General features: G+C 51.2%; 1 protein-coding gene and 1 pseudogene across 3 annotated transcripts; both read left to right on the plus strand.

The window, feature by feature from the left end:
• Nucleotides 1–4,468: 4,468 nt before the first annotated feature.
• Nucleotides 4,469–15,903, plus strand: Nyap1 (neuronal tyrosine phosphorylated phosphoinositide-3-kinase adaptor 1). Of its 3 annotated transcripts, none has more exons than XM_051161217.1 (7): nt 4,469–4,608; nt 5,923–6,074; nt 7,774–8,129; nt 9,481–11,007; nt 11,900–12,109; nt 12,799–12,908; nt 15,425–15,903. In XM_051161217.1, the coding sequence occupies exons 2-7, from the start codon at nt 6,007–6,009 to the stop codon at nt 15,674–15,676; spliced, it is 2,523 nt and encodes an 840-aa protein (XP_051017174.1). In that variant the 5' UTR covers nt 4,469–4,608; nt 5,923–6,006; the 3' UTR covers nt 15,677–15,903. The 3 variants fall into 3 exon arrangements, with proteins under 3 accessions (XP_051017174.1, XP_051017173.1, XP_051017175.1); XM_051161216.1 differs by lacking the exon at nt 4,469–4,608 and adding an exon at nt 4,808–5,202; XM_051161218.1 differs by lacking the exon at nt 4,469–4,608 and adding an exon at nt 4,808–5,202 and having other exon boundaries at nt 11,903–12,109.
• Nucleotides 15,904–20,398: 4,495 nt separating this feature from the next.
• Nucleotides 20,399–20,498, plus strand: LOC127204088 (uncharacterized; annotated as a pseudogene).
• Nucleotides 20,499–21,747: the final 1,249 nt, after the last annotated feature.

Raw genomic sequence — 21,747 nt, forward strand, 5'->3', positions numbered from 1 at the left:
TCAACTTGGAGGAGTCGATTCTCTCTTTTCACGATGTGGGTCCCAGGATGGGATAGTATGAGCCATCTGGTTTGGTAGCAAGGGCCTTTACCCACTAAGCCATCGTGTCTCATCTGCTCCTGTATTTGAAATCAAATCTCTAATACGGTGTCCCCCCCCCCTTTTTTTTTAGATGAGAAACTGGAGAGGCAGAATATCCTAAAAGGCTGTTGGTAGTAGGACAGACCCGCTCGTGCACACACGTGTGTGCGTGCGTGCAGCTGCACGCTCCTGTGCGTTTGTTAGCTGGAGGACCACACTGGTTTTCCTACTCAGGGTCTCTCACTGAATGCATAGCTTTTCTGTCTTCCACAGCACCTCGCTTTCTATGTGGGTGCCGAAAATTTGAACTCGGGTCTTTTGTGTTTACGTAGCAAGGGCTTTTACCTGCTGAGCCATCTCCTCAGCCCAGAATAGGTATTGCCACCCATCATCTACGTCCTTATCAGTCCCTCATGTAAGCACACAGGTGGACCTGAAGGTCAACTTGCTCATCTCTGTTTCCCTACAGTGGTTGGACACACACGTATGTCCACACAACCACTGGATAGGTGGTGCACTTGACAACTGATCCCAGCTGGCCACAGGCGTAAACCCCCTTCCCAACCGACTCCCACCTCTCCCTTGATCATTATGAAGAAGAGTGCGCCGTGGTGGCGCACGCCTTTAATAATCCCAGCACTCGGGAGGCAGAGGCAGGCGGATCGCTGTGAGTTCGAGGCCAGCCTGGTTTACAAAGTTAGTCCAGGACAGCCAAGGCTACACAGAGAAACCCTGTCTCGAAAAACAAAGAAGAAGAAGAAGAAGAAGAACAAGAAAGAAGAAGAAAGAAGAAGAAGAAGAGAAGAAGAAGAAGAAGAAGAAGAAGAAGAAGAACAAGAAGAAGAAGAAGAAGAAGAAGAAGAAGAAGAAGAAGAAGAAGAAGAAGAAGAAGAAGAATGCACAAACCATAAAGGGTCTACTCTGGGCCTGGCAAGAAAAAACAAACTCCCAACTGCCATTTTTCTTTCTTGGCACCCAAAGCTGACATGCTGAGCAGGAGTCTTGGAGCCAAGGAAGAAGGATGTAAAGGCAGCATCTGCTGTCACTCATGGCTTTGGAAGGAGAGAGGGCTAATTAATTTTCCTCAAACAATTCTTCCGTGTATTTTAAAAAGTCCCAGCTGGGCGTGGCAGTCCATGTGCATGCCCAGATCATGCCAGGTAGCATAGAGGCATGAGGATGGGGAGTTCAAAGCCAGCCTCAGCTACGTGAGATCCTTTCAAAAGGAACAGAAAGGCAGACAGGAGGAGGAAAAAAGGAAAGAAGAGCTTGGGCTGGGAGTGCAGTTTGCCTCATATAAGTGAAGCCCTGGACTCCATTTCTAGCGTCTAAACTACACATAGTGTTACACACCTGAAATCCTAGCACTTTATTCTTTGTCCAGAGGGAATAAGAGGCTAGCCTGGGCTACATAAGATTCTTGCCCCACCCCCACTTCTAGTTTTTTTTCAAGACAGGGTCTCTCTGTGTAGCCTTGGCTGTCCTGGACTCACTTCATAGACCAGGCTGGCCTCGAACTCACAGCAATCCACCAACCTCTGCTTCCCGAGTGCTGGGATTATTAAAGGCGTGCGCCACCACACCCGGCTACTCAAGTTTTTTTGGTTTCGTTTGTTTGGCTGGTTTTGGTTTTTCAAGACAGGGTTTCTCTATGTGTAGCGTTGGTTGGCTTGGACTCGCTATGTAGACCAGGCTGGCCTTGAACTCACAGAGATCCACCTGCCTCTGCCTCCCCAGTGCTGGGATTAAAGGCATGTGCTACCATGCCTGGCCCCCCAAAATTTTTTTAAGCTTTCCATTATGTCACAGGGAAGAAAGATGGTATAGAGATTCAGTGAAGGAAACTGAGGCTCAGAAGCATTCAGTTAAATCTAAGGCAGATTTTAGGTTTATATGGGAGTATCTAGGCTCCTTGCTTTAGCTCAGGTAACTTTACTTATTTATTTATTTATTTTGGTTTTTGGAGACAGACAGGATTTCTCTGTGTAGCCTTGGCTGTCCTGGACTCACTTTGTAGACCAAGCTGGCCTCGAACTCACAGCAATCTGCCTGCCTGCCTTTGCCTCCCAAGTGCTGGGATTAAAGGCATGTGCCACCATGCCCGGCTTAAAAGTTCAGCTGGGCATGGTGTCCCACACCTTAAAAAAAAAAAAAGATTTATTATTTATTTGTTTGTTTTGTTGGTTGTTTTGGTTTTTCTTTTTCTTTTCTTTCTTTCTCTTTTTCTGAGACAGGGTTTCTCTGTGTTAGTCTTGGCTGTCCTGAACTTGCCTTGTAAACCAGGCTGGCTTCGAACTCACAGAGATCCATCTGCCTCTGCCTCCCAAGTGCTGGGATTAAAAGTGTACACCCCTGTGCCTGGCTATCTATTGTTTATTTATTTTATGTATATGAGTGTCTATCTGTATGTGCAAATTCTTTTTTTTTTTTTTTTTTAAGATAAGTCTTTACCAAGCTGATAGCCAAGTGAAGTCCTGATTCTTCTGTCACTACCTCTTAGTGCAAAAATTCCAATCCTAGGCAGGCGTGGTGGCGCACGGCTTTAGTCCCAGTACTCAGGAAGCAGAGGCAGGTGGATCTGTGAGCTTGAGGCCAGCCTGGTCTACAAAGTCAAGGACAGCCAGGGCTACAAGAAAAACCCTGTCTTGTAAAAACAAAACAAACCAACAACAAGCTGGGAGTGCTTTAGCTTTAGGCAGGTGTGGTGGCGCATGCCTTTAATCCCAGTACTCAGGAGGCAGAGGCAGGTGGATCTCTGTGAATTTGAGGTCAGCCTAGTCTACAAGGTGAGTCCAGGACAGCCCAGGCTACACAGAGAAACCCTGACTTGGGGGAAAGAAATAAAAAAGAGCAATTACCCCTACCTCAACCAGTCTATTTTATTCTTTATCTTTTTGTTAAAAATTCATCCACACTCAGACAGGGCTTGGTGGTGCACACACTATAGAGGCAGAGGCAGATGCATCTCTGTGAGTTCGAGGCCAGCCTGGTCTACAAAATGAGTCCAGGACAGCCAGAAAGCTATACAGAGAAACCCTATCTTGAAAACAAAAACAAAAAACAAGAAAAGGAAATTATCCGTTCTTGCCTGCCTTGTCTGTCTTACATTAGCCATAGTAGCCAGGTCCTGAAGCCCAGGACACGAGCTCCCTCATACCCTCACTCCTCCAGACTGGATCCCTATATGAAGCTTATAAAGTGCTTACAACTCTTCTTTCTTCATAAGGTCTTTGTTTATTGCCACGTTGACTTAGAGCTTGTGTAGCTGAGGCTGACCTTGAACTGAAGATCCTCCAGCATCCACCTGAGGAATGCTGGGAGCACGCGTGTGCGCCACAGCGAGCCAGGTCTCTCTCCAGTAAGGTTAACTGAGGCAGGGATGGAAAACGAGGCATGGCTCAGACAAGCGGTGAGATGCGCTGGAGGCCACACAGCACACCTGCAAAGATTTTGCCGCATTGAAAAGCATGCACAAATACCAAGGATTAGGATGTGCATATTTTGCAGGGATCTTATTTTTCAGTCCGTGTAGGGTGCAGCCAAGGACTTCTGGACGCTAATTTACCCAACCACAGAGCTATGTGTCAAAGCTAATCCAAGCAAGGAATTTGTCAGCGGGTTGATGAGAAAAGGTCAAGGGAGGGGAGGGGTGAGGTCACATCCCTAACCACTCCAGGGCGGTGCCCGGGGTGGTCTCCCATAGAGGCCAACCTGGTGTGCCCAGATCCTAGCGGGCGGCGCCCAGGGAGTCAAAGGTTAGTAGGGGATGACTTGGACCGCGGGGGCGGACGTGCGGAAGACTTTGAGCCCCACACGGTGGAACAAGGTCCGGGCGCCTGGGAGGCTGCAAGGGGAGGAGGCCCAGCACCATGCCAGCCAATTCTCGTGCCCTCCCCACACCTAGGGCGGGGTGGCGGAGTTGGGGCACGGCGGGGACTCGGCCAAGGGAGCACGCCCCTTGCTGAGCAGATGCGCTGATCTCCGGGCTGGCGACTCGGGGTCCTTCTGCCCGCCTCACCACTTGGCAGCACCCAGGGGCCGCTGCCGCAGCCTCCCACCCGGGAGCGCTAAGGCGCACGGGGTTCACGGGTGGGTGCGACCTCCAGATTCCCGCTGGGGGGCGCCGCTGAGCACCCTGCTCCGCTCCGCTATAGGCATGAGACCCAACCCAGTACCGCCCGGCTGAGTAAGGGGCGCGGGTCAGCGAGGACCAGACGCCCAAAAGCTGGGGAGCTCGACTCCCGCACCCCAAGACCTTCTTCTCAAGCTCCCCAGTACGCTCCGCGGGCCCTGCACCCTCCACCCCAACCTGCTAGTGCAGCGCCGTACCGCCGTTCCCGCTCTGTCCTTGGAGGGTGTGGAAGGGTGGGTTTGGGGCCGGGGGCGGGTCTGGGGGCGGACCCGGAGGCGGGGCTGTCTCTGCGGCAGGGCCCAGTTCGGCTCCCCCGGTCTCTCTCTGTCTCTCCTCCTCCCTCCTCCTGCTCCGGGCGGAGCCCGGCATGGGGGGGCCGGCGCCCGGCAGGCCAGGTACGGTGATGTAGAAACTGGGGAGGCTTCATGCGGGGAGGTGGTGATGGGGGGACTAGGGGCAGGGAGGATTGGCGGGGCGAGAGGCGGAGACACCCAGGGTAGCAGGACAAGGGAAAGGGGGGGGGGTGCCCCGGGAACCTGGGGCCCTTGGATGGAAAAGGGGAGGTGGGGTGGGATTGGGGGGGGGGGCGGACGAGGCAGGCCAGGTTTGGAACAAACTGAGGAAGGAGGAGGACGGCTGTGAGGAGGGGCTCCAGGGAGGAGACGTGAGGCTGAAGGCGAAAGGGAGAGTGTGTGTGTGTTTGGGGGAAGGGACGCAAAAGCGCAGGTATGGAGGCCGCAGCCCAGAAGGTTGCTATGGGGCCAGGCTGGAGACCCCCCGCCCCCGCCAGGGTGGGATTCAGGGGCGGGACTAGTAGGGGGAAGCCGGGGGTTCTCCCAAATCCTGGAGGAGAAAGAAGGTAGATTTGATTTGGGCCGTCAGCGAGAGCAGGGAGGCACAAACCATTGCCGAGGGACCAGAGAGCTCGGATAGAGGTGGACCGGAGGTCCAGGCCCAGGACTGGAAAATCAGGACTTCAGGGAGTGAAGGTAGATGGAAGGGTGGGATTGTAGTTGCCCAAGTCAGTATCACCATCCTACCTCTAGCGTCCCCACCCTGTCCTAGTGAACCCCCACTAAGCCTCAGGACCCAAGAGAGCATAACAAGCCTAACTGCACCCCCCCCCCCCCCCGTTTCCCTAGCTGGGTGCAATGTACGCAAGTAGGCCCTGTGCACAACTTGTCTGTAGGTGTGGCCAATTCCATAGCAGATTTGTGTGCTAGAGGTCTGTGTGTGTATCGGTGGGTGTGTCGGTGGGTGTTTATGTCTGTGCATTTGTCGTTCCCGGGTTTGTGTTTACCTGTGCTCCTCTAATGTCTGTCCCTGTTTGTAGATGTAAGTCTGTGGCTGGTGGCGTGTCTAAACGTGATGTGTGCCTACAGAGTTGCTGTGTGTTTGTGAGGTTTGTCTGTCTGTGGTGGTTCAGGGGGTATTTATAAAGAATGGGGATCTGTGTCAACCTGGTCTCTCGAGTGTCTGTGGGGCTCCAAGACACCTTTGTCAGGGTGTGTGACTGTACACACATACACACACACACACTTCTATGTCTGTCTGTCTGTCTGGGAGGGGGTCCCATAGGCTGTGTTGGATATTCTGTGCCTGTGTTTTCCTCTTCTGAAGACCCAAATCACGTCTCTGTCCCTTTTTCTCTTCCATTCATCCCTCCCCAAACCATATCTTCCTTTTTTCTCCTCCTCTCCCTTATCAAGTGGATCCGGGACCCAGGGAGGGCCGCCCCCCGGGCCTGGTGGCATTAAGCAGGGCCCCTCAGCCCCCACCTTTTGCCCCACGACATGAACCTTCTCTACCGAAAAACCAAGCTGGAGTGGAGACAGCACAAAGAAGGAGAGGCCAAAAGGAGGTAAGGCTGGGGCCCTAGACTGTCTTACCCTGTTGCACCTAGGCCTGTCTCTTTTGCTTAGCCACAGCCCCACCTGGGGCCCATCAGCCTAGTCAACAATGGGAGGTTTCCCCCCCCTCAAGATTTTCTACTTAGCGTGGAATGGCTGCAAGGGCACACGCTTGGTCCCAGCCTTGGTCCTGGCTTCCTGGGGGCTGAGGGGGGGCAGGGAGGGCATGGCCAAAGGGATGACTTCCAGCTTTGGAACCCCTTATTAGCTAGTCCCCCAAACCTGAGGGCCCAAGTCATCTCTTACTGGCTCTCTTTCCTGTTGTTTTGAGACTGGCTGTTGGTTTTCCCCTGTCACCTGACCTTGGAAAGGGCAGGCCCCACCTTCCTCCCAGGGTCTGGGGAGATGGTCATTTGGGGGGGACCTCAAAGAGGGGTTCCTGCAGTCCCTTCCCAGTCGTCTCTGTTGGAGGAAGTGAGGGACTAAATGACGTGTGTGTGTGTGTGTGTGTGTGTGTGTGTGTGTGTGTGTGTGTTAGAGGATTCACAGTCTAAGTACTGCAGAAGAGCCAGGTGGAGACTCCCCAATACCCCTCACTCTTGCATTCCCACCAACCCTTTCTCTTGACCTCCCCAGAACTCAGGCCTGTCCTCTCTCAGCTTCCTCCTTCTCCTCCTTTTCCTTTCCCTTTGACTACCCAGCCCCTCTCGGAGCCTGAGTCAGACCGCCTCCCAGCTCCCTTCTCCCTCCTCGCAACTGTAGAGTTTAATTCTTGTTGTTAATTAGATTAATCAGAGCGATCGTTACAGCGATCTCCCCCTAATGAAGGGTTAGTAGACAGGGCCTTAATGAGAGCCCACCCCGCAGTAGCTCTCCCCTGCCAGCCGCCCCCCCTCCCCTCACTCACCCAGAAGAGAACTAGGGGACAGAAAAAGAGAATAGAGCTGAGGAGGCTGACAGAGAGAGGGCAGCAGAGAGAGAGACACAGAGAGAGAGGTCGGGGGGGGGGGCGCCAGCGCTTTCCCAGGGAGGCTGTTCTGGTGATTCAGGCATCACACCCTGCCTCTGGAAGAGGAGGCCTGTGGTGTGACAGAGGCCATAGTAGCTTGGCATGAAGAGGAAGCCAGGTGTGGACCAGCATGTGAAAAAGAGCCCAATGGCAGGTGTGTCTGCTTGTCTGTCAGGTGGCTGTTGTCTGGATCACATCTCTTTCCACATAACAGGCCATGTACGAGTTAGATGGTCCATCAGCACCAGGGACACACTGTCTTACATACACACACACCATTTCTTTCATTTCTGACGCCATATGCTAGCCCTGCCATTGCCTGGCTTTTCCTAAGTCCACAGAATCTGCCTGAAAATATCCATACCCTAGACCATAGGCCTTCAGATATCCCTACCTCAGGTTCCTGTCCTCCTGACTTGAGAAACAGAGTTTTCTACTCTTAAAAAGGCCATCTCAGGCCTGGCGTGGTGGTGCACGCCTTTAATTCCCAGCACTTGGGAGGCAGATGCAGGCAGATCGCTGTGAGTTCAAGGCCGGCCTGGTCTACAAAGCAAGTCCAGGATAGTCAAGGCTACACAGAGAAACCCTGTCTAAAAAATAAAAAAAGAAAGAAAGAAAAGGCCATCTCCTCTTGAGATGGAGGAAGGCAAATTAGAGGTTTGACGTCTTAACTTCTGTTCCAACCTGTCTTCTCTCCCTAGCTCCAGTAAGGAAGCAGCCCCGACAGGCCCAGTGGGGCCTGGGGCTGTCCCAGGGCCTGGGGTTCGAGTGCGGGATATTGCCTCGCTCCGACGGTCCCTCAGGATGGGCTTCATGACGATGCCTGCGTCCCAGGAACATACCCCCCACCCCTGCCGTAGCGCCATGGCCCCACGCTCTCTGTCCTGCCATTCGGTGGGCAGCATGGACAGTGTAGGGGGTGGGCCTGCAGGAGGTGCGGGAGGTCTCACCGAGGACAGTAGCAGCCGGAGACCCCCAGCTAAGCCCCGGAGACATCCTAGCACCAAGCTCAGCATGGCAGGATCCGGGCCAGAGACACCGCCAAGTAAGAAAGCAGGTGAGACAACCATCCTGTTACCCATCTCTCTTCAGAGGAAGCTGGCAGCTGGCAGGATCCATTCCAGGCTGGGGGGAGCCCCTCTAGGAGGGTTCATTCAGCCAAGAGCCATGGAAGTGGAAGGTTCCATTTTCCAAAGGAATGGGGGGTGTTCTTTTAGATGGACCTCAGATGAACCATTCAAGGGCAGGAGACACCCCCTAAAAACAGCTCTTAGGAAAGGACACCAAGGGTGGGAGGGGCTGCAGATTCTGGCGTTGGTAGGGGTTGAGGAAGGAATCTTAAGATTATGGGCTATGGTAATGAGGTGAGATCTAATCTCAAAAGAACAAAAACAGACCCCCCCCTCCAAAAAAAAAACCCACCCTGAATTAAAAAACAAAAGGCTGGGCGTGGTGGCACAAGCCTTTAATCCCAGCACTCAGGAGGCAGAGGCAGGTGGATCGCTGTGAGTTCGAGGCCAGTCTGGTCTACAAAGCGAGTCCAGGACAGCCAGGGCTACACAGAGAAACCCTGTCTTGAAAAACCAACAAACAGAACAACAAAAAAAGACAAAAAGCAAACCAACAAAACCCAGCCGTGGTGGCTCATGCCTTTAATCCCAACACTCAGGGGGGAGAGACAGGAGGATCTCTGTGAGTTCAAGGCCAGCCTGGACTACATATGGAGTTCCAGGCTAGCCAAGGCTACAAAGTGAGACCCTGTCTCAAACAAACAAAAGAGAAAGGAAGGAAGGAAGGAAGAAAGGAAGAAAGAAAAGAAAAAAGACAGAAAGAGAAAAATAAAAGACTGGGGACTGCCTTGTAGAAAGAACTGTACCAGGCTCTGAGTGGAAGGTTGTGGAAAACATGAATAGACAAATATGTCCTTGAGGTGGTCAAGAGGTCAATCTTTCCCTTTCGTGTAGAATGAATTCAAAGCCAGCCTGGGCAACTTAGAGGCCCTACCTTAAAAGAGAGAGAAAAAAAAAAAAAAAATCAGAAAAAAAATAAAAGCTGGGAATGTGTTCCAAAGGTAGAGCACCTGCCTAGAATCCCCCAGTGAGGGGCTGGGGTGTGGCTCAGTGGTAGAGCACCTGCCTAGGATCCCCCAGTGAGGGGCTGGGGTGTGGCTCAGTGGTAGAGCCCCTGCCTACAATCCCCCAGTGAGGGCCTGGGGTGTGGCTCAGTGATAGAGCCCCTGCCTAGAATCCCCCAGTGAGGGGCTGGGGTGTGGCTCAGTGATAGAGCCCCTGCCTAGAATCCCCCAGGGAGGGGCTGGGGTGTGGCTCAGTGATAGAGCACTTACCTGACATGTTAGATGCTCTCTACTCAATGAGCTACGGTTCTTTTCTTCTTCCTACCTGACTTAGGCTCTCAGAAGCCCACCCCAGAGTGCCGGGAGTCTAGCCGGAAGGTTCCACCACAAAAGCCCAGGCGAAGCCCCAATACCCAGTTGTCTGTGTCATTCGATGAATCTTGTGCACCAGCCCCATCTCCTCGAGGGGGGAAGCTTCCCCTACAACGCCTCAGTAGGGCTTCTCGGATAGCTGGAGACCTGGATGCAGGTGCCCAGGAAGAAGAGCCTGTATACATTGAGATGGTGGGGGATGTCTTTCGTGGAGGAGGACGAAGTGGAGGGGGCCTAATGGGACCTCCTGTTGGAACTGGCGGCCCAACCCCTCCAGCTGGTGCGGATTCGGACTCTGAGGACAGCGAGGCTATTTATGAAGAGATGAAGTACCCCTTGCCTGAAGAGGCAGGAGATGCCAGGGGTAATGGGCCTCCTCCATTGACGGCACCCTCCCTTCCACAACAGCCTCATGTCCTCCAACTCCACCCCCACCCTCACTCCCACCCCCACCGGCGCCCAGCTTCAGCCCTCCCGAGCCGGAGGGATGGGACACCCACCAAGACCACTCCGTGTGAAATCCCCCCGCCCTTTCCCAACCTCCTTCAGCACCGCCCTCCACTCCTGGCCTTCCCTCAAGCCAAGTCTGCTTCACGGGCCCCTGGCGATGGGGGCTCAAGGCTTCCGGTCCTCTGCCACTCCAAGGAGCCAGCCGGTTCCACCCCAGCTCCCCAAGTGCCTGCACGAGAGCGGGAGACGCCTCCCCTGCCGCCTCCGCCTCCTGCTGCCAACCTGCTATTGCTGGGACCATCAGGCCGAGCTCGGAGCCACTCAACACCTTTGCCACCCCAGGCCTCTGGCCAGACCCGGGGAGAGCGGGAGCTCCCCAACTCTCACAGCATGATCTGCCCTAAGGCGGCAGGGGTACCGGCAGCACATCCTGCCTCAGCTGCCTTGCTCCCCGGCCCCCCCAAGGACAAGGCCGTGTCGTACACTATGGTGTATTCTGCGGTAAAAGTGACCACACACTCAGTCCTGCCAGCTGGTCCACCTCTGGGTGTTGGGGAGCCAAAGACGGAGGAGATTTCAGTTCTTCATGGAATGCTATGCGCCAGTTCGAGGCCCCCTGTACCAGGGAAATCTGGCCCCCATAGCGGGGCTATGGGCTCAGCAGCTGGGGTCCTCCACCACCGCAGCTGCCTGGCCTCCCCCCACAGCCTTCCTGATCCAACCGCAGGTCCCCTGACCCCACTCTGGACCTACCCAGCCACAGCAGCTGGGCTCAAGAGACCCCCCGCCTATGACAGTCTCAAGGCTGGGAGTGTGCTGAATAAGGGCTGTGGAATGGGGACACCATCTCCCATGGTCAAGATCCAACTGCAAGAACAAGCGACTGATGGGGGTGCCTTTGCCAGCATCTCCTGTGCCCATGTTATCACCAGTGCAGGGACACCAGAAGAGGAAGAAGAGATGGGCGGCACGTTTGGGTCAGGCTGGGCTCTGCAGAGGAAGGTCCTTTATGGAGGGAGGAAGGCAAAGGAACCGGACAGTGAGTGAGGAGTGGCCGTGTGGTGGCGGTGGGGGACTGGGTGTGGGGGTGTTGCTAATGGCTTTGGGGTTGGGGAGTAAATATTGAAGGGGGGGTATTTAGACTCTACAGGCCTATTGTCCTGACCTGGGAAGTTCTCTGGGAGACCGAGAAAGATGGGGATGAGGAGCAGAATGAATGTGTTCAGGAAAAGGTAGGAAGGTCTGGGAGAGGGGGGGCTGGGGTAGGATCCAGCCTCATCCCTGCTCCACCCTCCGCCCCTCCCTTCCTCGGGCTGCAAGTGTGTGTGTGTGTTTGTGCGTGTGTGTGCACACTAGGAGCTAAACACAGCTGCCTCCCAGCCATTTCCATGGCAACCCATCCAGACAGGAGTGAGAGGAGAGGGAGGCCCCTACCGTTGCCAGGCAACGCAATGCTCTGCCAGGCCTGCTCTCAGAGATGGGCTTAGTTCACACACTGCCCTTCCCCCCACTCCATACACTCAACAGCCCCCCTACCCCCTTTCTGGGATCAGGAGTTGGTGTTCCCTCCCTACTGAGAGACAGCAACCCTGGTTTCTAGAGTGTTCATTCTAACCCTATCTAGACTTGGAGATGTTTTTAAGCTAGGGTAGAGAAAGCCCCAAAAGGGTTTTTCTGAACATAACACACGCACACATATATATGATTCTGAGCCCCAGGGATGATAACAATGGGTAGAAAGTGAGGTGGCAGGGCTGGGTCTAGGGTGTGTGTGTGTGTGTGTGTGTGTGTGTCTTGAGGGAGTGAGAGGTAAAGCCTTTCCCGTCCCAGTTGTGATTTTTCCATGCTGCACTGTGTTTCCTGCGGGGTAGAAAGGCCCCTCCCGCCTGTGGACACTCAGCTTTCTTTGGTTTTTGCTTTTGTTATCCTAGCAGAAGAGGATGGTGCCCGGGCCTGGGATGGCAGTACGGAAGGTTCAGGCAAAGTAGAGCATGAAGACAGGGGTCCTGTGGCATCAGGGATTCCTGTGAGGAGCCAGGGGGCAGAGGGTCTGCTGGCCAGGATCCACCATGACCGAGGAGGGAGCCGTACAGCGCTGCCAGTCCCTTGCCAGACTTTCCCAGCCTGCCACAGGAATGGAGGTGACACCTTGCCCTCGTATTCTATATAGGGAGATGGGTGGGTCTGGAAACTTCCCATCAACTCCATGACTACTTTTGAAAAATATCTCTTGTACTTTGAGTGGGACCCAGAGGTTCCCACATGCCAGGCAGGTGCTCTACTGCTGGGCTACACCCCCAGCCCCTCACTGGGGGATTCTAGGCAGGTGCTCTCCCACTGAGCCACACCCCAGCCCCTCACTGGGGGATTCTAGGCAGGTGCTCTACCACTGAGCCATACCTCAGCCTCTCACTGGGGGATTCTAGGCAGGTGCTCTCCCACTGAACCAAACCCCGGCCCCTCACTGAGGGGTTCTAGGCAAGTGATTGCTGTACTACTGAGCTATATCCTTAGCCTAGAACTCTGAATCTTTTTGTTTTTTGTTTTGTCTTTTTGGAGACAGGGTTTCTCTGTGTAGCCTTCACTGTCCTAGACTCACTTTGTAGACCAGGCTGGCCTCGAACTCATAGTGATCCGCCTGCCTCTGCCTCCCAAGTGCTGGGATTAAAGGCGTGCGCCACCACGCCCGGCTAGAACTCTGTATCTTAACACTGTCTCCATCTCCTCACTTTTGATGAGGCAGGGGACAGTTTGGCCTATGGCCTCTTCAGGGAGGTGAGGGAAGGGACATCTGTGGGTCTCGCTTCTCATCCTTGGTTTTCGGACATAGATTTCACAGGAGGGTACCGCCTCGGCCGCTCTGCCTCCACCTCTGGAGTCCGTCAGGCTGCGCTACACACCCCTCGGCCTTGCAGCCAGCCCAGAGATGTCCTGAGCCAGGTGAGATCTGGTCTTTTTTTTTTTTTTATCTTTAAAAAGAAGGCTTGGGTATGGAAAGAAAGGCAAGAAAAGACAGATATACTGACTTAACTCTTGCAATTTAGTGACCTGGGGAAGGTGAAAGGAATTCATCTAGATTTGGAGACCAGCTTGGGCTACATTTTAAAACAAAAAACAAAAAAACCTGTCCTAAAATATTAAATTAGCCAGGGCACAGTGGCACATGCCCTAGCTGGGTGTGGTGACGCACGCCTTTAATCCCAGCACTCAGGAGGCAGAGGCAGGCGGATCTCTGAGTTTGAGGCCAGCCTGGTCTACAAAGTGAGTCCAGGACAGCCAAGGCTACACAGAGAAACCCTGTCTTTAAAAACCAAAACCCACCAACCAACCAAAAGCCAAAATACGAAATTAAAAAATAAATTAGGGGCTGGAGAGATGGCTCAGCGGTTAAGAGCACTGACTGCTCTTCCAGAGGTCCTGAGTTCAATTCCCAGCAACCACATGATGGCTCACAACCATCTATAATTAGATCTGATGCTCTCTTCTGGCCTGCAGGTGTACATGCAGACAGCACTGTATACATAATAATAAATAAATCTTTAAAAAAATAAATAAATAAAATAAATAAATAAATAAATAAATTAGTAGCCAGGCAGTGGTGGCGCACACCTTTAATCCCAGCACTCGGGAGGTAGAGGCAGGAGGATCTCTGTGAGTTTGAGGCCAGCCTGGTCTACAAGGTGAGTTCCAGGACAGCCACGGCTACACAGAGAAATCCTATCCCCCAAAAAATTAAAAAAACAAAATAAATAAATTAGTAAATAGGGTAAGAAAGGGGTTAGGGCACATACCTGTAAACTCTTCTTGGGAGGCGGAGACAGGATGATTGGAAGTTCAAAGCCATTCTCCCTGCACTAAATACTGAGTTCCAGCCGGGCGTGGTGGCGCATACCTTTAATCCCAGCACTCGGGAGGCAGAGGCAGGCGGATCGCTGTGAGTTCGAGGCCAGCCTAGTCTACAAAGTGAGTCTGGGACAGTCAAGGCTACACAGAGAAATCCTGTCTCAAAAAACCAAAAAAAAAAAAAAAAAAGAAAGAAAGAAAGAAAGAAAGAAAAAATACTGAGTTCCAGCCCAGCCTGTCTCAAAAAAGAAAAGAAAGGAAGCCGAGCATGGTGGCACAGTCCAGGACAGCCAAGGCTACACAGAGAAACCCTGCCTTGGGGGGGGGGGGGCGGAAAGAAAAAAGAAAGGAGCCGGAGAGCTGGCCGAACCATTAAAAGCACGTCCTCTTGCAGAGAACCAGAGTCCAGTTCCCAGCACCCACATGTTGCATGTAACTAGCTCCAGGGGATATGATATCCTCTTCTGGCCTCCAAGTCTATACGCACAGCACATGCTCATACAGACATAATATACAAATAAATGAAAAACCTTAAAAAGAAAGTAGGCACGGGCCCATAATCCCAGCACTTGGGAGGCAGAAGCAGGTGGATTGCTGTTGAGTCCGAGGCCAGCCTAGTGTATAAAGCGAGTTCAGAATAGCCAGGGCGACACAGAGAAACCCTGTCTTGAAAAACAAAGCAATAACAACAAAATTTTTAGTAAATAAATAGAAAGGTGAACAGAAAGAAAAAGAAAAAGAAAAAAAAAAGAAAAGAAAAGAAAAAGAAAGTCAGGCTGGGGGTCTAGCCAGTGGGGCCCTCACAGCCTGGGAGGAATAGGAACTAAGGGCGAGGAGGGTAAGAAACAGTTGCCATGGCTACCTGGTTCCATGGTTACAGAAGCAGGATCCTGGGTGGTAGCGAGTCTTTAGATAAAAGACCCCCTTCAAAGACAAATTTGAAAAATACATGTCTGGTCTGGAAAAACTAGCGTTTAATTTAGTCCTTCTCTTTCTTTCTTCCTTCCTTTCTTTCTTTCTTTCTTTCTTTCTTTCTTTCTTTCTTTCTGTTGATTGGGTGGTCGGTTCTGGTTTTTGTTTTTGAGTTTTGGAAGAGGGTTTCAGGACAACCTCTGTTCCGGAACTGACTCTGTAGACAAGGCTAGCTAGCCTAGATCTCAGAGATCCACCTGCCTCTGCCCTGGGAATCAAAACCACGTGCCACCACCCCCTGGTGGTTGTTGTTGTTTTGTTTTTTGTTTGTTTGTTTTTTTCCCTTTTTCTTGAAACAGTCTCACATACACCAGGCTAGCCTCCAGCGCACTGAAATCTCCCTGACTAAGCCTCCCCAGTGCTGGGATCACGCCCTGAAGAAGACTTTTTTTTTTTTTTTTTTTTTTTTTTAAAGCACTTTTTCCTCAGGGCCAGGCAAGTCTATTCTAAGGCCTGAACACATCACTGGGGAAAAGGGTGCTCAAACTGAAAACCTGTCCCTATGGTAGCCTGGGAGAGAAGACCAGATGCAGGGCCCGGCGGGAGGGTTTGCTTCCGTGGGAGGTCGTTGGTTTGGCCACAACGCCCTTGACTTTCTTTTTATCCCATATATTTTTCTCTTTCTGGGGTTCCTGGCACAGACCCACCCTGTGCTGCCTCTACCCCTGCCGCCCCAGCCGGCCCGGGAGCGCGATGGCAAACTGCTAGAGGTGATCGAGCGCAAACGCTGTGTGTGCAAGGAGATCAAGGCGCGCCACCGTCCAGACCGGGGGCTCTGCAAGCAAGAGAGCATGCCTATCCTCCCAAGCTGGCGACGGGGCCCAGAACCCCGCAAGTCCGGCACCCCACCCTGCCGCCGGCAGCACACGGTCCTCTGGGACACTGCCATTTGAGGAATTTCAGGGGCGGCTGGGACGCCTGGATTGGGAAAGGGAAGGAGGGGCCTGCCCAGGTCACCTTGAGACTTGGGAGATGGAGGAACGAGGAGAAAGGGTTCTTACTAGGCCCATCGTGGGGGCTTTAGGTGCCAACAGCATCCTAAGCAATTTGGGGAGGAGGAGGAGGAGAAGGGTTTGATTGACGTTCACCTGAAGTGAAGGCCAAGGTAGCGATCGCCATTGGGGGAGGGGCGGGGGAAGAGGGAAGGGTTTGGAGGAAGCTGGGGGTGGGGCACCTAGGAAATTGACTGGAACCACAGGGAAGCTAGCTCTTTTATTGAGAGCCAGGGGGTGTAGGGGAGGGTATTTATTTTGTTATTTATTTTAGTCTGGAGGGCAATTCTGGGCCCTTCTGACCTACTCCTAAGCAAGAGGTGGAGAACCGAGGCTAAATTTGCACTCTTCCCAAGGCCAGTGCCTAAAGACCTCTGCCATCCTTGCCCAGCCAGAGGGTGGGACGGGTCTGCTTGGGGAGCAGTCAGAAGGCAGTGTGGCCCAGACAGTGACAGTATTTATAGTTTTCCCCAGAATTTGGTAGTGCGTGTGGTCTGCTGTAAAACAGGCATTTTATTTAGTTCTGGGGTAAGGGTCTAGCCAGGGATGGGTGGGAAGTTGGGGAAAGAGGGAGAACTTAAGTGGGTGGAGGGGGGAGCAGGGTATTTATTTAAATTAAAAAAAAAAAAAAAAAGACCTGTCAGGAACTTTTTTTAAATTCCTTTCTTTTCAGAATAATATATTAAAAGACTCATGATCCTAGCTAGAGCTGGCTTTCTTATACTTGCCCCGGTGTGCTCTGTCTTTTACACACGCTCCTTTTCCCACAATGCCCTGGGTGGGTGGGAGTCCAAGGTGCCACTGAGAGCCGTCCTGTCCTGACTGTTACAAGAGAAGGCAAGAGTTTCAGGTAAGTGGGGATTCCGTCACGTTGTCCATCACTCAAGTCTCTCTGTGTGTATGTGTGCACTTGCGGGTGTCCCCTAGCACGTGCGTGCGTGCGTGCGTGCGTGCACATGAGTGTGAGGTCAGCGATGGATCTCAGGGCCCCAAGAATCCGCCTGTTTCTGCCAGGGATTACAGGTGTGTACGCCTGGTTTTCACTTTGGAGCCTGAGATCCACACCCCAGCTCCCCGATCGCTCCATTTTCCCCTGAGCATCTGCGGTGTTCCTGGCAGTGTGCTCTCATGCGGAATGTTCAGGCCGCGATGAGGTTTGCATGAATGCTGATCCTGCAGCCAACACTGGAAGCTGGAACTGCCAGGCTTCAATAGACTCTGCTGAGGGACTGACAGAGAAAAAAGAGGGCTGTTGGTCATCTAAGAGCACTAATAGAACAGGTAAGAAGGCTGGGGAAGTTTGACTGTAGAAAAGCATTTGCTTAGACTCTCCCAAGGAAGACACTGAGGCACAGAAGTAGAGTTCTTGCCCAGACTCTCCCAGTGAGGGACTGGGGAATGTTCGTCTAAATTTATTGCAAAACTAAGGGTTCAATCACATTTACCACCAATAATAAACAAATAATGGTGAGGCATTATATAAAAGTTATTTTTTTTTTTTCTTCGAGACAGGGTCTCTCTGTGTAGCCTTGGCTGTCCTAGACTCACTTTGTAGACCAGGCTGGCCTCGAACTCACAGCGATCCGCCTGCCTCTGCCTCCCAAGTGCTGGGATTAAAGGCGTGCGCCACCACCGCCCGGCCTAAAAGTTATTTTTTAAAATGACAGTGCAATGCAGGTTTTTAGAATTGAAGACATCAATTAGAAAGCCAGGCAGCGGTGGTGGCGCATGCCTTTAATGCCAGCACTGGGGAGGCAGAAACAAGCAGATCTCTGAGTTCGAGGCCAGCCTGGTCTACAGAGTGAGTTCCGGGACAACCAGGGCTACACAGACAAACCCTGTCTCAAGAAACCAAAGGGGAGGGGGCATGATGGCACACGCCTTTAACTTTGGGTCTTCCTCCCTCTGCCTCCCAAAGGCTGGTATTGCAGGACTGTACCCTATAGTCAACTATCATATCCCATCTCTCAAACTTCAAAAAGAAAGAAAGAAAGAACCAATTAGAAATAAATTAACAGCATGGGAGGGGTACATGCCTTTAACCCCAGCTTTTGAGAGGCAGAGGAAGGCAGGTCTCTGTGACTTCCAGGACAGCAAAGGCTACATGGGGGGGGGGGGGGGGGGAGAAAACAAACAAGATGGGAGTGGTGGTGCACACCTGTAATCCCAGCACTCAGGGAGGCAGAGGCAGACAGATCGCTGTGAGTTACTACACAGAGAAACCCTGTCTCAGAAAAACAAAAACAATAACCCACAAACAAATGAAAGTAAATAGTGCAGTGCATTAATAACAGCATCAAAAAAAAAAAAAAAAGTCATATGAGACTAGTTCAGGTGATAGAGCCCTGGGTGAGCATGTAGTGAGTTTGAGGCCTGTGTCAAAAAGGAAAAAAAAAAAAAAAAGTGAGTTCGAGGCCAGCCTGGTCTACAAAGCGAGCCCAGGACAGCCAAGGCTACACAGAGAAACCCTGTCTCAAAAAACCAAAAGCGAAACAAACAAAAAGTAAGATTTGAATTAGCACATGGCTTCTCAGTACATTTAAACAGTTTAATATAAAAGATGGCGGGTTTCAAGTGAAATTTACCACGGCCCTAAGGGAATCATTTGGGAAACTTGATAAAATTTGAAAGTTCACCCAGAACGATAATGGGAAAACCCAGAACATTCTGAAACAGAATAACAGGGTGACCTGCCTTACTGAATACTAAAACATAAAATCAGAACATGCTGGCCCTTGAACACAATTCCAATATCAAATAACTCATCAAAATAAAGAGCCCACGAGACCCTAGCATCTGGCACTTACCTGAAAAGGGGGCTGTTAGAACTGAAAAGCCAAAAAAAATAATAATTAAAAAAAAAAAAGGCTATAGAGAAAGCTCAATGCTATAAAGTACTTGCTGTGTGAGAATGAGGCTTGAGCTTGGCCAGGCACGGTGGCACATACCCTTAGCCGAAGCTCTCGGGAGGCAGAGGCAGTTGTTACGTCTGTGAGTTTGAGGCCAGGATGGTCTATAGAGAGAGTTTCAGGACAGCCATACTGTTTCGCAGAGAAACCCTGTCTCCACGGAACAAAAACAAAACAAACAAAAGACTGAAGGGTGGCACCCAAAGTTGACCTCTGGCTTCCACGTGCATTTGCACTCACACCCACATCTACACTGGGTGCAAACGTACACAGCCATACAAAATTAACTTGAACACTGGGTGTTGAGGCGCGCATCTGGCATCCCAGCACTCTCGAGGCTGGAAGGGAGGATGCTGTGAGTTTGAGGCAAGCTTGCTTTATATAGTGAGTTCTAGGATAGCTTGAGCTACACAGGGTGACATTATTTCAAGAACTTAAAAATACATAAAAGAAAAAGCCGGGTCTGGAGAGATGGCTTCAGTGGTTAAGAACACTGTCTGCTCTTCCAAAGGACGTGGGTTCAATTCCCAGCACCCACATGGCAGCTCGTGACTGTAACTCCAGTTCCAGGGATTCGGACACCTTCATACCAAAGTGCATAGAATAAAATATATAAAAAAAAAAAAAAAAGAAAGAAAGAAAGAAAGAAAGAAAAAAGGTAACTACAACAGCAAGCAACAATGAATACAGTCAAGTCTGAAATATTTGTAAGTCGTGTGTGTGTGTGTGTGTGTGTGTGTGTGTGTGTGTGTGTGGTGTGCACACATTTTCAGTTCAGGCATGTGTGTGCCAGGTGAGCATGTAGAGGGTGGAGAACAACTGCGGGTGCCTATTTTTCCTTTTTTCCATCTTGAGACAGGATTTCTTCACTTTTTCATCTCGCATATCCCAGACCAACCTCAAAGGATGACCTTGACCTCCCAACTCGCCTGCTTTTACTTTCTGCATGCTAGGATTACAGGCCTGCTGGATTCAAATACCACTCAGAGTTTGGACATATTAGGCAAGCATTGTGCTAACTGAGCCACATTCCCAACCCATCTGTGTTTCTTCTTTTAATTTTTTTTTATGATTTTATTTATGTGCACGCATGTATATCTTGTGTGAGGATGTGCACCTGAGTGCAGGTGCCCTCAGAGGCACAGGGTCTCCTGGAGTGACAGGATATGGGTGCTGGAAACCAAACTGGGGTCCTCTGAAAGAACAGTATGTGTAGCCGGGCGTGGCGCACGCCTTTAATCCCAGCACTCGGGAGGCAGAGGCAGGCGGATCACTGTGAGTTCGAGGCCAGCCTGGTCTACAAAGTGAGTCTAGGACAGCCAAGGCTACACAGAGAGACCTTGTCTTGGAAAAAACAAAAGCAAAAACAGAGAACAAAGAACAATAAGTGCTTTTACCACTTGAGAGGCAAAGGCAGGCGGATCCCTGAGTTCAAGGCCAGCCTGGTCTACAGGGTGAGTTCCAGGATAGCCAGGGCTGCACAGAGAAACCCTGTCTTGAAAAACCAAAAAATAGCCAGGCGTGGTGACGCACGCCTTTAATCCCAGCACTTGGGAGGCAGAGGCAGGAGGATCTCTGTAAGTTCAAGACCGGCCTAGCCTACAAAGCGAGTCCAGGACAGCCAAGATTACACAGAGAGACCCTGTCTCGAAAAACCAAAAATAAATAAATAATAAAAGAAAGAAAAGAAAAGAAAAGAAAAAAGTTTTCTCACTTTGGCACCATATATACCAAAAATTAGAATAACTCAGAGAAAACTAGCATGTCCCCTGTGCAGAGAAGACATGAAAAGCCATCAAGTGTTCCCTATTTTTTTTTAAACAGGGTCTTGCCAGCCGCATCTGGAGGCTGTCTGTTGCTCTAGACAGACATTTAATAAATTATTGCCCAAAGAAAAAAAAAAAAAAAAAAAAAAGAAAGAAAGAAAAGAAAAGAAAAAGTCCACATATTGCATGCATGAGGCAATTTGGAACACCCAGTGGCTTGGGTATTTATGATATTAAGAGACTATTAATTTTGCTGCCTGACAGTGTGTTGTGCTGGTGTGTCCTTAAGAGTCCTAAAGTCCTAAGATGGTGCTGAAATATGGACAAAATGACTTGCATGAGGTTTTGGCATTTGCTTCAGAATGAGGAGAGGAAAAGAGGCCCACGGCAGCCATGAGTAATCCCTGGAGGTCTGACAATGGGCACATGAGTGTTCACCGAAAGTGCTTTGTCTGTAAATGAGTCTGTCTGGAATTTTTCCACAATTTTAAAGTGTTTATTTTAAGGTGATATGACAAGTCAAAAAATTTCCCTCCTTTGGGGGGCGGGGAATGAGGCCTAGGAACAGATAGTCTAGTCTAGGAGGTCCCTCCCTCCTGTACCAGACAACACTAGCTCTAAAAACACCCCAGCCGCTTTTCAAAGCCATTTGATGTAGCCCAGGCTGGCCTCAAAATGACTGTAGCCAAGGATGGCTTCCGAATGGCTCTCTTCCTCCTGAGTACTGAGAGTGCAAGCCTAAGGCACTGTGTCCAGTGTATGCAGTCCTGGGGGTTGAACCTAGGGCTTCCTGCGTAAGCGCTCTGCCAACAGTCATTTACTCCTGGTTTTTTTGTTTGTTTGTTTTTTGAGACAGGGCCTCTCTGTGTAGCTCTGGCTGTCCTGGATTCGCTTTGTAGACGCTGGCCTCGAACTCACAGCTTCTGCCTCTGTCTCCCTCATGCTGGGATTAAAGACGTGCACCACCACGCCCGGCTCTACCCCTGCTGTAAGAAATCATCATCTTTCGTTTTTACAGAAGCCATGCAGGTGTGTGGCAGAAAAACTTCCAGGGGCTTCAAAAGCAGAACGTGTATAGTGCTCTAGACAGTGTATATAGTGCAGAGGAGTTTCTCTGCATACGTACGTTTATACTGAAAACAAAATTAGCACTGTGGAGGGGAGGGGCTTCAGTGCCCCGGGAATTGGTGTGGATGTCAGAAGACAGCATGCTTTCCAGGGACCGAATTCAGGTTGGCAGGCTTAGTACAGCCCCTTTAACTCTTTTTTTTTTTTTTTTTTTTTTTGAGACAGGGTT

The sequence above is a fragment of the Acomys russatus genome, chromosome 19, assembly GCF_903995435.1.
Source record: "Acomys russatus chromosome 19, mAcoRus1.1, whole genome shotgun sequence".
NCBI classification, from domain to species: domain Eukaryota; kingdom Metazoa; phylum Chordata; class Mammalia; order Rodentia; family Muridae; genus Acomys; species Acomys russatus.